The 16,052-nt window shown below is 41.2% G+C and overlaps 1 protein-coding gene across 3 annotated transcripts in view; it reads right to left on the bottom strand.

Annotated features, from left to right (window-relative positions):
• Window positions 1–2,595: 2,595 nt before the first annotated feature.
• The window catches only part of LOC110556622 (phosphatidylinositol 3,4,5-trisphosphate 3-phosphatase TPTE2-like), a 37,373-nt gene continuing 23,916 nt past the window's right edge, over window positions 2,596–16,052 (bottom strand). For all 3 annotated transcript variants that reach the window (XM_021650479.2, XM_021650480.2, XM_021650481.2), the window contains 3 exons: window positions 6,728–6,820; window positions 4,910–4,980; window positions 2,596–3,427 (listed from right to left, as the gene is read on the bottom strand). In XM_021650479.2, coding sequence (XP_021506154.1) covers window positions 3,301–3,427; window positions 4,910–4,980; window positions 6,728–6,820 — 291 coding nt within the window. In that variant the 3' untranslated portion in view covers window positions 2,596–3,300. The remainder of the gene's footprint in view (window positions 3,428–4,909; window positions 4,981–6,727; window positions 6,821–16,052) is intronic.

Genomic DNA, 16,052 nt, shown 5'->3' with positions numbered 1-16,052 from the left:
GTGAGCTTCATTCAAATATGTTATATTAAGGACCAACAGGAATATATTATTTCAAGGTGGTGGTTGCATTGGAACAAGTATCCTATTGTCAGCAAGATCCCTGATGTAAAATAATTTTACTGTAGGCAAGCTGACAAAAAACGTTACTTGTGTATGCCATTGGTATGAAGCAGCCCACTAGAACTGTTCTGCCCCTCTACCTTGAGGCAGTTGGAGAACGGTCCCAGAGGCTCATGTATTTGGATGCTTAAGTCACCAGGGAGTGGAACTGTTTGATAGGATTAGAAGGATTAGGAGGTGTGGCCTTGTTGGAGGAAGTATGTCACTGGGGGTGGTCTTTGAGGCTCCAAAATCCCATTCCAGGCCCAGTGTCAATCTCTCCCTGCTACCTGCGGCTCAGACAAAGCTCTCAGCTTTCTAAGAATTGCTACAGTCATGGCGTCTATACATAGCAAAAGAACAGTGACTGAGACAGCCTGCATTTATTCAGTCATTCATTTATTTCGTGTGTGTGTGTGTGTGTGTGTGTGTGTGTGGTATGAGTGTGTGGCAGCCAGAGGTTGATAGTGACTCTTTTCTTCTACTCTACTCACTCACTACCTTATTTTTTTTTTAATAACTTTTAATTTTTTTGAGGTTGTAATATAATTGCATCACTTTCCTCCTTTCCCTTTCCTCCTCCATTTGTGTACCCCCACTTTGCTCTCTTATTCAAACTCACGGCCTCTTTAATTGTTGTAATCTGTACGTACATATACTCATACATCATACACACATGTGATCTTGCTCCCGCTCAGTCTGTATGATGTTACGCGTGTGTATGTTTTCAGGTGTGCTCTTCCTTGGGAGGACTATTTCTCCTGCTCTCAGCCTTCCTTAGTTGCCTGTAGTTGGTTGGCTAGCCAGGTGAGTTTTCTTGACTCAAATGATACCACATCTGTTAGTGTTGCCATGTTGATGAGGCCACATGGGTGTGGCTTCCCTGACATTTCTAGGAAATAAGTTCTCACAGCAGGCTCCCTGCCCCTCTGGCTCTTAGAATTTTCCCACCGCTTCTTCTGCACTCAACTCTGAGCCTTAGAAGTAGGGGTCGTGTTGTGGATGAATCTGTCTATCGGCTGGGATCTACCGGGCTCCATAGCTCTGCGTGGCAGCCATCATTTATGGTGTCTATTACAACAAGTTTTCTTGACCATGGGTAAGGACTCCACTTACCTGTGTGTAAAGATAAACGCTTAGAATGTAGTTAGGGGTTATGTTGGTTTAGTGAGGTAGTGGTTGTAGGTTCTCCTCCAAGATGAAAGACTTCAGTGTGGCGTGATAACCCCGCCGCCGCAGTCACAACCCCCGCTGCAGCCACCACCGCCACCACCCAGCTAAAAGCACTTTTTTTTTTAAACTGAGGTTTTCTTCTTTCCGTATTGCCAGTGTGACAAGTTAAATGGTCCGCGGCCTGTCCTGCCGCAGCAGGTTTCCATACCTGGAGTTATGATTGTAGCAATAATACGGAAAGTGTTTTTCCTTGGAGAAGAACCACACTAGGGGAGGACAGGACCAGAACTCTTTGGGGGATATTTAGAGGATGACAAGAAAGGTTGCAAAAACACAACACAACGCCTTCTCAGGTTGCTGCTTTCTCATCCCCGGGGAAACTCAGAGCTTCAGTCACAACTGAGGCGTTCACAGCCCTTTATTTTCACTTCGACACAGAATACAGTTTCCCCTTGTGGACTTCTGAGCGGCTCAGTGGTCCAAGTGGTTGGTGCACTGGTTATGCAAACTTGCTGACTGCAGTGGTGTGCCCCGAACCCCTTTTATTTCATGAATTGCTGTTTGTAGAGTGATTTCGGCAGAATGTAGGGTTTTCAGGGGTTACACAGCCATGCCCTGCATAGTAATATTTCTGTCATCGAGGGCCGTGTATATGATGTGGCCCTGTAAGATTATATTGTTCAGTAGCTGCCTTTACCTTCTGCAAAGTCACTCTGAGGTCTTTGCATAATGGTTGACATTTATTCAAAGGTGTCAGCATTTCCAGGTGAATTCACCTTGGCCTGAATTCTTGACATCCTTGCTAATAAAAAGGAAAATCCAAATAAAGTTTATTTCCGTGAAGCCAAAAATGACATTCTTTCCAAGGCTGTTGCGGCTTTAAGACACTGGCCACAAAGGGACTTGAAGTAGCACGTGATACCAAACAGAAAATGAGTCCCGTGGGACACAAGGCTGCAGTGGCTTGGTTTAGGTGAGCAGGGGCAATGAATGTTAATGCGTATGGATGGCTTGGTTTCTTTCAACTGCACCTAAACATTGATGTTACACACAAGCACAGATCACTAAGGTTTATGTCTTTCATGTTTACTCACATCTTTTTATCCTTCCTGTGTGTGTGATGAAAGGGAGTTTGCCATGTAAGTGACCTGTGCGTTGCCTAGACAGAGAAGAAAGTGTGAGCTAGCAGTGAGATGGCTCAGTGTTGTAGGTGCTTGGTGCCAAGCCTGAGGACCTGAGTCCCATCTCAGAGCCCATGTGATGGATGGATAACAGTCTCTCACAAGTGGACCTCTGGCTACATGGACACCAGGCACATGTATGCTCATGCACATACAGGCACAAGTGTGCAGGTCATAGAAATACCAAAACAAAGCAAAAACTTCGGCATCATGGCCAATCTGATACGTGTGAACAATCTGTGAATCAAATAGAGGCAAATTACAAATATAAAACAGGATAAATACTTGCTCAGAAATGTGTAAATGCGTGTGTGTTATGGAAACACAGTTTTTGTATAGCTCAATTATTTTGACAGGGAAGATCTGTTATTTCCAAGTTCTTAAAAATATACCCAGTGTCTCTAATATTGGCAGGAAATACTGGCTGTTTCAAAGTGCTTCACAATGATACCGAATTCTCCCACATACTGAATGTTGCAAACAGTACAAAGACAGCCAGGCATGGTGGTACATGCCTATACTCCCAGCACTCATGAGACAAGCAGGCGGATTGCTGTGAGTTCACATCTAGCCTACATAGTGAATTACAGGCCAGCAAGGGCCTGTAGTGAGGCCCTCTCTCAAAAAGAAAGAAAGACTGTACTGTGTATGCCTTCAGAAGAAAAAAATTTACCAGACGTAATGTTCCTGAATACATTTATTTCCTAGAAACATGTACATACACATACACACATGTATAGATATATTAAATACAGATATGCCATCAAAGATATAGGTTAGAGGACATAAATACATAGCATGGATTGGGAAGAACATGATTCTATCCGAGAAGGGGAATGGCACTTGTTCAACGTCTACCACGTATCGCTTGCTGTGTCTCACCAAAATACACTTCTACTGCAAACTTCGGACCATAAATTCTCCATGTTTTTGATTTATGGGGGTTATCCAATTCATGTCTTGCTAGATAAAGCCTAAGAATGGGGAAAAAAATCATTACATTTTCTTTTAGGGCTAACAAAGCCATGCAATAGATACCCTGCTGGCAGGTGAGAAGGAGCCCTCACTAGCGATCAGAGAGCGTCACACCTTTGCTGCTGTGTTGGTTGGCTCCTTCAGCTCTGCCAGATACAAAATACCTTAATAAGGACATGTTGCTGACTCTTCCAACACTGGTTTTTTGTTACCTTATTAATGATATTTCTAGAAGTGAGAAATACCTCAGATGTGTAATAAAACCTAGTCATGAAATGTTGCTTCTCCTGTAAGTGAAAAAAGTTGTTTTGACTAAACAGCCACCTCCTTACTATATAAACAGTTTGTCTTTTCCCTAAACAAATTAGATGTTAGAGGCATCTTTAGAACCTCATATAAAAAATAAGCAAGTAAACAATTCAACTTTGCTTCTTCTATATTAACATTGACTATAAAGAACAAAACTACAGTTTAGCAAAAATCACTCTTGAGAAGTAGCAACAAAGTCCCAGCTGGCTTTCAAAGATTCATGAATCAAAGGTTTTCCAAGCTTAGAAATAAGTGCTAAAAATCCCCACCAAATCCAAAGTCATTTTTTTACAAGTCTAAATGTGTGTTTATTGCAAGCCTGTCGGCCACCAGTTCGCTGCTGGCATCTTACAAGGTCGGATTTGTTATCAGATCTTGGTCAGCTTGATGAGATGGTTAGGATATAGTGGATTCTTGTTCTCTGTCTGTCTGCCTCAGTCTCCCCCTTGTTCCATTCATCACAAGAAGATTCTTTGTAATAATATTAAAATTCTACTAATGGTTTTCTAATAAATCTTATTTAAGTGGAGAACTAGCACAGGGGTGATTTTAGGTGATGCCACTCATACCTGGGCTTCCTAACTCCTGTCCTAGGTGTTAGGTGTACCAGTCAGCTTCTAAACTGGGCACACTTCTGGATCACAAGTGGAAGGTGGTGGTTGGGTGCCAGTTAGCCAACACTTATTACTTGAGACCTTGCCAAACTCAAGGAATTGAGCTGATGCACATTAAACTTCCATGGAAGAAATTTACTATCACACTGGAGATGCGAGTGGAATACATTTTGGCTTGTGGTTCCCGGATACAGAGCTGTGGTTAGTGCGCCCACAAGGCACAACAGGCAGCTGTGTTTGAAAAGTAACCTTTACCAAGTCACACAGTGTCCCAGGGGAGGGACGCATAGTGGTGAGGCGAGCAGGTAATGGGACTGAGCTCCATCAAAGAAAAAAGGTGAAAGAGGAGCACAAGCTGTGAATGCGTAAATGTATGTTGTGTTGAATGTATATTCATGTTAACAGTAAAAAACATTCTAAAACGATTTTAAAGCCTCGTTAAGATGACTAATACATTGGAATGATGACTCAAGGGTTTTGTTTCTACGACAGCAGCATAAACCTTATTATAATACATAGAACATTAAGCTGTGTCTGTTGGATTACAATGTAGCCTACCTGTTATTTTTTATGAAAGATGTGTGAAACCAAAAGAAAAAGGGGCAGTCATCGTAGTATTTGGGAAGATTCTAAAAAAGACATGGTTAAAGCAAAAGGTTAGTTTCATAATAAAATTTATACCAAGAACTAACGATTCAAATGAGTTTAAAATTTCTTCTCTTATTCCTGTAAATGCATATTAAGCAATCACATCTATTAAATATGCATCACTTTACAGTTTATAATGATACACTCAAGACAGAAGGCTTCAAGAGATTGCTGCTTTCTCTTGGTGTTAAAAGGTTAAGGAAAGGTATTTGTATGTTAAACGTGCTATTTAGCGGGTATTTTCATTTAAAATATAAAGCTCAAATACAGTGCAGTAAAGTAAAATAGATAAACTGAAATTCATTAAAGTGTAACTTTTATGCAGTAAAGTGACAGTGTTTGGAAAAGCCATAAGAATCATCATTTTTATTAGCCTAACTTTACATCTAGTATATATAAGGGTGTATGTATACATTTACATATATAGTTTAAATGAAGCTATGCCACAGTGTTCTGCCCCAGAGTAATAGACTGAAGAAATCCCAGTACCAGGTGTGAGAAACTATTTCATATCGAATTATTGGTCAGGGGAGACTGGGAGACTCCCCAAACACTATAGGTTATTGCTGTAGCTCTTAGTTGCCTCGCAATCAAAATCCCCATTTAGTTCTTCACAGAAATGGAAAAAAAAAATCCCGAAATTCATATGGAATCACAAAAACTCTGAATAGGCAAAGCCATCAAGAAGGAGGGATTACTGTTCCAGATTTTAGATATATTACAGAGTATTTGGGGAGTCCCCCAGTCTCCCCTGACCAATAATATATATATTGGTATTATATATGTATTATATATATGGTACAGACATATAGGCAAAAGGAACCAAACCAAGACTCAAACATGAGTACATGTAGCTTCAGCCACGTAATATTTGGCAGAGATGCCAAGAAAGGAGAAAGGAGAACATCTTCAGCGGATGGTGCTGGGTGAACCCTATGTCCACATACTGAAGGATGAAAATTGAACTGTATCTATCATCTAACTAACTCCAAATGGATCAAAGACTTAAACATGAATTTTGAAGTGCTGAAAGCGCTAGAAGAAAACAGAGTACCCCACATTATATAGGTGTAGGAAGGGGCTTTCCGTGAGGACTGTGTGCCCAGGAATTAAGGCCAGCAACTGACAAGTGGGACTTCAAAACAATCAGCCTGGTGAAGAGGAAGCCCCAGAAAACCTTTGCCAGCTCTCAATCTATTGGGAATTAATAGCCAGAATATATAAAGAACTCAAAAAAATAAAAAACAACAACAACAACAAAGAATAATAATGACTCATTTGAAAAGTGGACCTGAACATAAACAGCGTCCTCAAAAGGGGAAAATTTGTCATCCCTAGCAATTAGGGAAGTGCAAATCAAAACAACTTTGAGATTCACTCTTAACTAGTAAGAGTGGGAAAAATCAACTAAATGAGGTGTGGAGAAAAAAAGAACCCTCATTCACGGTTGGTGGAAGCGCAAACATGGAAATCAGTTATACGACCCAGCTACAGCACTGCTTGGCATATGCCCAAAGGACTCTCCATCCCATCCCACAGCAAGTGCTCAGCCATGTTCATGGCTGCTCCGTTTATAATAGCTGGGGAATGGAGACAACCTAAATGTCCTTCAGTGGATACATGGATACAGAAAATGTGGCAATCCGCACCTGGACTGTGCAACTCTGTCTCAAAAAAACTAAAACAAAATAAGACTAGAGAAGAACAAGGAGGGTCTTGATTACTCACCGGGGAGAGAAACTTCACTTTCACATCCTCGGACAGAGCTGGACAGTTGTATACATTAATTATTACTCTGTCTGTCTCAATGTCATGGAATATCTGTGAATAAACATGAAATTCAGAAGTATATGTCCAGCTAATAAGTATAAGAATGAAGTCAACTTGTACTCCCCCAAACACTCCAAATTTATGACGTGTTCTTGGTGTTGCAGCCCAGTCATTTCATATATACATATATACATATATGTGTATGTATATATGTGTATGTATATGTGTGTATACACACATTTATGCAGATGTTAATCTTTCTATAAAATTGTAACTTGTTTAAAAGAACTCTACTTCTGTTGAAGGCTAGGATGGAATACTGTCAGAAACCACAGTATTAAATATAATAGAGCTCAACCAAGGAGACATTACTGTTGAAAATATGTCATCCGCTTTTTCTCATGTTGAAGCCTTTTTTAAAAATGCACTGTGCATGCCATCCCAAACCCATGCCTAATGCTGGTTGTGCAACTCACCTAGGCTGGTGAGTTCTTTGCAACCTCAGCATCTGCACCACCCCCAACACTCAGGCCTAGCTCTGTTCGCTCAGCTGTGTGCCAGCCCACCCTGGTAAGTCGTCACAGAACACCGCTTCGCTGTGCCATACCCAAATCCAAGGCCCAATCTTGCTGTCATAGCCTGCTCACCAGCCTACCTTGGTGAGTGCCCTAGATTACAGTTCACCTGCACAATCTTTACACTTCCATGCATAGCTTGGGTAGTGTAGCGTGCACATCAGCCCAGGCGGACCCAGCCACGAGTCCCATTCATCCTTTTATTTTTTGCGGGGGGGGAGGGGAGGTGGAGGGTTTACCACTGAATTGGAATTACCCACACTCCTCTAGTGAGAAGTCAACAGTGAAGGGTTGAAGAGATGGCTCAGCAGTCACAAGTACTAGCTATTCTTCCAGAGAACTTGGGTTAGGTTCACTGCAGCTATGTGGTGACTGAAAGCCATCTGGAACTTTAGTGGAAATCTGATGTCCTAGTCTGTTTTTTCTGAGCACTGCATGCACATGGCATACATGCATACAGGCATGCAAAATACCCACATTAAAATACTGACTAACCAAAGAATTGGCCCACCAACTCTTCATAGCTGATCTAGAATCAACCAAGCTTAGGCAACAACAACAAAACCAAGCTTCCACTAAATGGAGCAGACTAGAATCCCACATCTGATATAAAACCAAAGAAAGAACTCCACATGCCCAGGTCATTTTTTTCAAAAATACAACAAATATGAAAGAAATGTTCTCTGATGAGAATTACCTAGATAAACCCAGGATACAAAACTTGAGGTAACAATGATTATGATCAAGAAATCAGAGAGATTAAAGAAGTTACAAATATCTCAATAAATGTAAACTTCTAAGTTAAGTCCAAGAAAACAGACATGGCTGAATGAAATGACAAGGAAAAGTCAGGATCTAAAAAGCAAATACAGTAAAATGATCGAAATACTGAAGAAAACCCAAGATGAACTGGAGATGCAATTGAAAAACACAATAATCCAGTTAGAAAACTCAGGGGAAAGCAATGCCAGGAGAATGGACCAAATAGAAGATAGAATATCAAGACTTGAGGATACGGTAGAATTGGACCATTCAAAAAAAAAAAAAAAAAAAAAAAAAACAATACAACAACAAGAACAAAAACCCACAGATGAATACGAGGAATTTTAGGACTCCATGAATTATGGGCATAGATGGAAAAGAATCCCCAGTGACATAGACCAGGTTTTCAACAAGGTCATAAAAGACAATTTCCCCCAACTAAAGAGAGACATATACATAAAGATACAGAAGCAAGTGGAACACCTAATACACAGGATCAAAAAAGAAATTTAGTGTGCATATTGTAGTTAAAGTAGAACTCACAGGACCAAAGGGAGGGTAGTGAAAACTGCCAGAAAAAAACCATGTGTCACACACAAAATAGAAACAGAATAAAAGCTGAATTGCCAATGTAAACCCTAAAAGCCAGAAGATTCCGAGCGATGTACTTCAAGCGCTTAGAGAACACAGATGCCACCCGATGGTGCCCTGCAAGCTTCCCAAGGAGGAAGGCAACCAACAGTCCTACCCAGCTATGACGCCTATGAACCACATAAATGATGGGCATGGCGCAATAACCCTAAGGCTGCAGTGGCACATGTGCCTTGGCAATAACCAACAGCTTTTTACTTGGACTTAAGCCTGATTCAACAACAGGAAAAACATAACTGGTACTGGAAACCGAGATAACTACTCAGTGCTAATAAACTCATGCAACATTGTGGAAGAGGGAGCAGAAAAACTGCAGCAGCCGAAAGATCAGGGAGTTTGCTGTGATACTATGTCTCCTAGTAATGCCAGAAGTTATACCCATAAAATCTCACCAATATGACTGGCTAAACATGAGCTGAACAAGGATGATGCTAATAGACATGCCGAAGCGGTCAGGGAAAAGCCCATAAGTCCTCAACCCTACACAAATAATTCTAGGCAACAGAGGAAGGTAGGGGAGGGAGAGGTGGTCCTCTCTAGGGAAGAGCACACAAACCAGTTATTCAATACCAAACTGTCATCCCTGAAAACATGCACATAGATAACATTATATAGACCGAGCAGGTTATACTTAGGAAGATATATGTACACAACTATACCTATGTCCATGCAATAACAATGAGAAATAGAGGTCATAAATTGGAGTGAGAGCAAGGAGGGGCAAATGGAAGGGTTTCAAGAAAGGGAAGAAAATGGAGAAATGTTGTAATTATATTAAAATCTCAAAAGTTAAAAAAGTCAAAATAAAAAGAACACAGGTGTCAACGCAGATTACTATACCCAGCAAAATTATCAGCCATAACTGAAGGAGAAAAAAACACTTTCCTGATATAAGTAGACTAAAATAATTCACGCCCTACAAACTAGCTCCACAGAGAATACTGGAAACAGCACTTCAGATTGAAGGGAGGAATAAGAGGATAAAAAAAAAAAGCCTGCCAGGGAATCAGATGGTGTTAAGACATCATCAGAGAAGCTTCCTCCTGCAACACATGGGAACAAATACAGAGACCACAGCTGAACAATGTGCACAGAATGAGAGACCTTGGAACACTCAGTCCTAAATGGACTTTGTCAAATGGGAAAGGGTCTTTATCAAACCCCTTCTCTGAAGCTCAGAGAACCATGCAGTAGAGGAGACAGAGAGACTGTAAGAATAAGAGGGGTTTATCCTCTATTATATGTCTAGTATCCACTTATAAGTGAGTACATCCCGTGTGTGTCTTTCTGCTTCTGGGATACCTCACTCAGGTTAATCTTTTCTAGTTCCCACCATTTGCCTGCAAATTTCATGATTTCCTTGTTTTTAATTGCTGGGTAGTATTCCGTTGTGTAAATGTACCACAATTTCTATAACTATTCCTCCATTGAAGGACACCTGGGTTGTTTCCAGGTTCTGGCTATTACGAATAAAGCCACTATAGACATGGTTGAGCAAATGTCCTTGTTGTGTACTTGAGCATATTTTGGATATATTGCCTAGGAGTGGGATAGCTGGATCTTGAGGAAGCACTATTCCTAATAATACAGGACAAACGTACAAAAACCTGTACACCTAAAGAAGCTGAGCTAGGAGGAGGACCCTGGGTAAGATGATCAATCCTCACTCAGAAAGGCAAACAGGACGGACATTAGAAATAGGAGAAAACAGGAAACAGGGCAGGAGACTACCACAGAGGGCCTGTGGAAGACTCTACCCAGCATTGTATCAAAGCAGATACTGAGACTCATAAACAAACTTTGGGCAGAGTGCAGGGAATCTTATGAAAGAAGGGGAAGATAGTAAGACCTGGAGAGGACAGGAGCTCCACAAGGAGAACAACAGAACTGAAGTATCTGGGCCCAGGGGTCTTTTCTGAGACTGATACTCCAACCAAGGACCATTCATGGATTTAGCCTAGAACCCCTGCTCAGATGTAGCCCATGGCAGCTCAGTCTCCAAGTGGGTACCTAGTAAGGGGAACAGGGACTGTCTCTGACATGAACTCAGTGGTTGGCTCTTTGACCGCCTCCCCCTGATGGGGGAGCAGCCTTGCCAGGCCACAGAGGAGGACAATGCAGCCAGTCCTGATGAGACCTAATAAGCTACGGTTAGAGGGAAGGGGAGGCGGACCTTCCCTATCACTGGACTTGGAGAGGGGCATGCAAGGAGAAGAGGGAGGGGAGGTGGGATTGGGAGGATATGGGAGAGGGGGGTACAGCTGGGATACAAAGTGAATGAACTGTAATTAATATAAAAAAAATAAAAATTTAATTAAGAAAAAAGAAGCAGAGGGGGTGGAAACAAGGCCTTCTAAATACAGCAGGACTGACATATGTTCTCACAGAGACTGTGGTAGCATGCATAGGGCCCGCCTGGTTCTGCCCCAGATGGGGGTCCCAGATGAGAGAAGGGGTGGATAGAAGCCCACATCTCTAACCCGGAAGCTCTTTCCTACTGATAATCACTTGCAAATGAAGTTAGTTTTCTCTGGCGGAGTCTCACCCGGTATACAAACCACTCTTCAGGCCAGGCCCATGCAGTAGACGGCCAACACAAAATGAACTGAATGGCATCTTTGGAGGTTCTTTGTCTCATAATGTTATGCCAGGGTATTTATTTATTTATTTGTTTGTTTTTAAACTTTACTGATCATTTGCTTATGTTTTATGGCTTCCAGTTTACTGTTTTTAGGGGATTCCTGTGTGTACAAATGTATGTGTCTCTGTATCTCTATGTATTTCTGATGCTTTTTCTTTGGCTCTTTTTTCCTCTGTTTGTTTTTCCTATTCTGATTTATTTGTGTCTGTTTTATCTTATTTCGTTATTGTTCCTTAGATGCCTGTTCGTTTTCTAAGGAGAGACAGAAAGGGTGTGGATCTGGGTGGAAGAGGAGATACAGAGAATCTTGGAGGAGTTGGGGAAGGGGAAACTGTAATCTGAATGTATTGTATAAAAAAACATTTTCAAAAGTGGAGGAAAACATGGAGTTAGTCAATTTACATGGAGCACGTCTCGCCCCTGGGGGCAATGGTCTCCTGAACCTACTCAGACCTTGGACACCACCACTGTTAGTTCTAGAACTGATGCAGGATGTTCCAACGAGGGGGTTAAGGCTTCTCATAATATTTCCTATAAGTCCACACCTGTTTGTTTATAACCCCCATTTTTATTCATTGTTAGCCAGATAGAGACAAGTAATTGTGGTAATGATACTTGCTTTTTTGCCCAATGCCGGTATGCTAGTGAATTTAGGTATGCCCTGGTTACTTGCATGCCTCGCTGGGTGCCTGTGCCCGTTGATGCCCCTCATGCTATGACTCTCTTCAGACAGAAAAGGGATCTTGGAATTACAGCCGCCATTGTTACTGCCATCTCATTGGCAGCTGTTGGAGCTACCACCGCGACATTAGCCATGAGTCATACTATGCAGACTGCTCAGACCCTAAATAATCTTTTAGCCAATGTAGCTCATGCTTTAGATGTACAAAAAGGAATTAATGCTCAACTAAAAGGAGACTTGATGGTGTTCAATCAGAGGATTGACCTCGTGCAGGAGCAAATTGATACCCTATGGCAAATCGCTCAACTTTTGGCTGTCAATGGAAGTATGCTGGACTTTGTGTCACTAGCATACAATATGAGAATTTTTCCCGTGCTGCAAATCTGTCTAAACAATTGTCTAGCTATATTTTAGGTAATTGGACTGAAGAATTCGATACTACGATGGAGCAGCTGAGAGTGGCCATTGTCACGGTAAATTCTACCAGAGTGGACGCAGGACTAGCCACAGGATTATCATCATGGATTGCTGCAGCCATGAATCATCTGAAGGAATGGGCGGGCATGGGAGCGTTAGCAGGCCTTCTGGTGTTGGTCTCCTTGGTTTGCCTGTGGTGTATATGCAAGATAAGAGTCTCACAACAGCATAATGCAGCCATGACCATTCAGGCCTTTACAGCCATTGAAGCAGGACAGTCTCCCCAAGCATGGTTGGCTACCATAAAAAGCTAAAATGTTACACTCAGGATGCGAGGCTAAACACTGCACTCAGGGTCAGCTGCTTTCGACCCAGAGAAGAGCATGTCTAATTGCATGCTGGTTGATGCCCCAGGTCCCGCCTCTGAGAAAAAGGTATCAGACAGGTCTGATGCTCTTTGGGTGGATGACACCTAAATGAACATTGGTACAAAGTCCAAATTTATTTCTAATATCAGAGATCAGACCTCTACTCTTGCCTGATGTGTCTAAAACAAAAAGGGGGAACTGTAGAGAGCTGCGTAATGCCGTGCCTTAAAGATGGAGCTGGTTTCCGCCTTCCACCTTCCCGATGGTGAGTGCTCTCTGTCACAAACAACTCCATATTTGGCTAAGGCTGAGGATCTGGCTTGCTTCCGTGTATGTGGACCTATCTGCATTGCCCACATGGCACGCTGGGGTTGGCTACCCAGAGGCTATTTTAAGCTGTGGGCTGGCTTTGCCCAGGGTCAGAAGATTGTTCAAGGTTCCCTGAATAAACTGCATTGAGAAGAACAAAAAAAAAAAAAAAGATCAGAAAGAAGGAGAGGAGGGAGGAGGGAGGGGCTTTTGGGGGGATACAAAAGGAATAAAGTGTAATTAATAAAAGTTAAATAAAAAATTAAAAAAACATTTTCAATATAAGAAAACAATTTTTAAATTAAATTAAAATTTTTAAAATTAAGTTAAAAAGAGGTATGTTCAGAAATAAAGGGCACACTTGAAATATGGGTACAGAAAAAAAACCAAATCTACAACCAAGGGAATACAAAATAGAAATAATAATAGAAATCACAAAAAAGTGATAGCAATGAGCACATTTTTTTTTCAGCAGTAGCTTTAGATATAAATGGCCTCAACTTCCCAATCAAAAGACATAGACAGTTGAATGAAGAAACAAAATGTATCTTGGAATTGTTTACAAGAAACCCCATTCATCGTCAAGGACAAGCTTAGATTGAAAGGATAGAAAAAAATCAAGAGTTGTTTATTCCCTAGTCCTATTTCTTTATGATTTTTTTCTATCCTTTCACTCTAAGCTTGTCCTTCACATCTGACAAAATAGGCTTCAAACTAATATTATTCAGAAGATATAAAGAAGGTTGTGTCATTCTGATCAAGAGAACAACTAGCCAAGAATACATTAATAGTCACCAAATTCCCAGGCCTCCAATTTGTGTGTGTGTGTGTGTGTGTGTGCGCGCGCACGCGTGTGCGCTTCTGTGCACGCGCATTGCTACTGAACATCAAATCACAGATTAACCCTCACTCAGGAATAATAAGCAACTGATTTCAGTAACTCACTTTCTCTAGGACAAAGATAATTTGGACAAAAACATATACAAAGAAACATTGGAATTTTTATGTGTGACATCAGACATTTCAAATGGACCTACCAGACATGTACTGAGTATTCTACCCAAACGCCAAAGAAATGTATTTGGCTCAGCAGCCCAAGAAAATTTCTCTAAAATAGACTGCATACTGGGTGCGATACAAAACAAGCCTAAATAAATACAAAAACGATGAAAATAACTCTACATTCTCTGTGGCCACTACCCAATGAAAGCTTCAGATCAACAGCAAAACAACCTCTAACAACAACAACAAAAAAGCTCATAGAAATTAACACATTACTAAGTCAAAAAAAGACATCAAGAAAGGAGGTGGTTTTTTGTTTTTTTTTTTTTGTTCCTGAAACTAAATAAAAATGAAAAAACAACAAAACTCTGAGTTATACTGAAAGCAATACTAAGGGTAATTTGACATGTAGACACACACATGTACACAAAGCACACAAGGAAACAAATAAATAGAGCCAAAGAGTGGTTCTTGGCTTTGACCATGGACACGCTGATTGCCCACCTGTTTTTCTTTCTATGGCTTTTCTCAGTGAGACAACATTTTAGGGTGAACAGTTTAGGACTTTATATGCTACACCATAGAAGGAGGAGACCGTGAGGAGACTTGTGGAAATTTAGATGCAGTGAACAAGGGTCTGATTTAGTACTAGAGAGGAATAAAGGGGGAGAGGACATGGGGAAAAGTTTCAAGGGCATAACAAGAAGAATTACCAGTTGGCTGGATTTCGGGACGATATCAAAGAACCAAGGACAATATCACATGTTAAGATTCAAGTGGACAAATACTGGTGGCTTATGGCAAAGCAAGGGAAAGTTCCCTTGACAGATAGATTTTAATCACAAGGGTGAAGAATGCCCTCATTACAGATTTTGCAGCCACCACACACTGAATGCTCACAAACATCCATAAAGTGAATGAAAGAACAAATCATAATATAAAGAAAGGGAACGCAGAGCACAACCGGCAGCAGAGTGTTTGCAAAGACAAGAACTGAACACTCAGAATCAGGCGTGAGTGGATTCCCTCAGCTAGGAGAGGCCAATAACAACCAAGAACTCTTCCTGGCAGGATGATCGTGTTAGTAACGGAAGAACCTGAAATAAAACCTGGGATGAAATTCTCTAACTTTACTTCCATGAAAAAATCCTTCCTACTGTCTATCTTAATCACTGTTCTATGGCTGTAAAGAGACACCATGGCCAACGTAACTCAGAAAAAAAAAAAAAAAAAAAACCAAAACATTTAATTTGGGGATTGTTTCTAGTTTCAGAAGGTTAGTCCATGAGCAGTGTGATGGGGAGCATGGCACTGGAGCAGTGGCTGAGAGCCCTACATCCTAATCATGGGGGAGGAGGTAGAGAGAGCAAGACTTGTCTTGATATGGTCTTTTAAAACCTCAAAGCTCATCCCCAGTGACCCACCTTCTCCAACAACGCCATGCCTCCCAATCCTTCCCAAACAGTTCCACCAACTGGGCGGAATATGAGCCTATGGGGTCCATTCTCATTCAAACCACGACACTGTTGTATCCAAGGCCTATCATCACCTTAGGCATTTTTCAACATGTTATCTAAATATTACCTCTTGACTCCCATTCTTGAAGGAAAGAGGTTTCTTTCTAGTTCATGAACTCTTGTTTCTCAGGATGCCCATCCACAGGATATCTGAGTAACAACATCACTAAGGACACACTATGTCTACAGATTTCTGGGCCTCATTCCAGATTTTCTGACTCAAAGTCTGGTTGAACAACCTAGGTATGTATAGCTCTAGAAGCTCCTAGGTTATTTTTTTCCCTTTTTCTTTTAAAAAGTGACTAAAAACAAGATAAAAATGGCCAAAGCTAACAACTTAAATATGACTGTAAATTTAA

The sequence above is a fragment of the Meriones unguiculatus genome, chromosome 4, assembly GCF_030254825.1.
Source record: "Meriones unguiculatus strain TT.TT164.6M chromosome 4, Bangor_MerUng_6.1, whole genome shotgun sequence".
NCBI classification, from domain to species: Eukaryota; Metazoa; Chordata; class Mammalia; order Rodentia; family Muridae; genus Meriones; species Meriones unguiculatus.
This window is presented reverse-complemented; position numbering and strand designations above follow the sequence as displayed.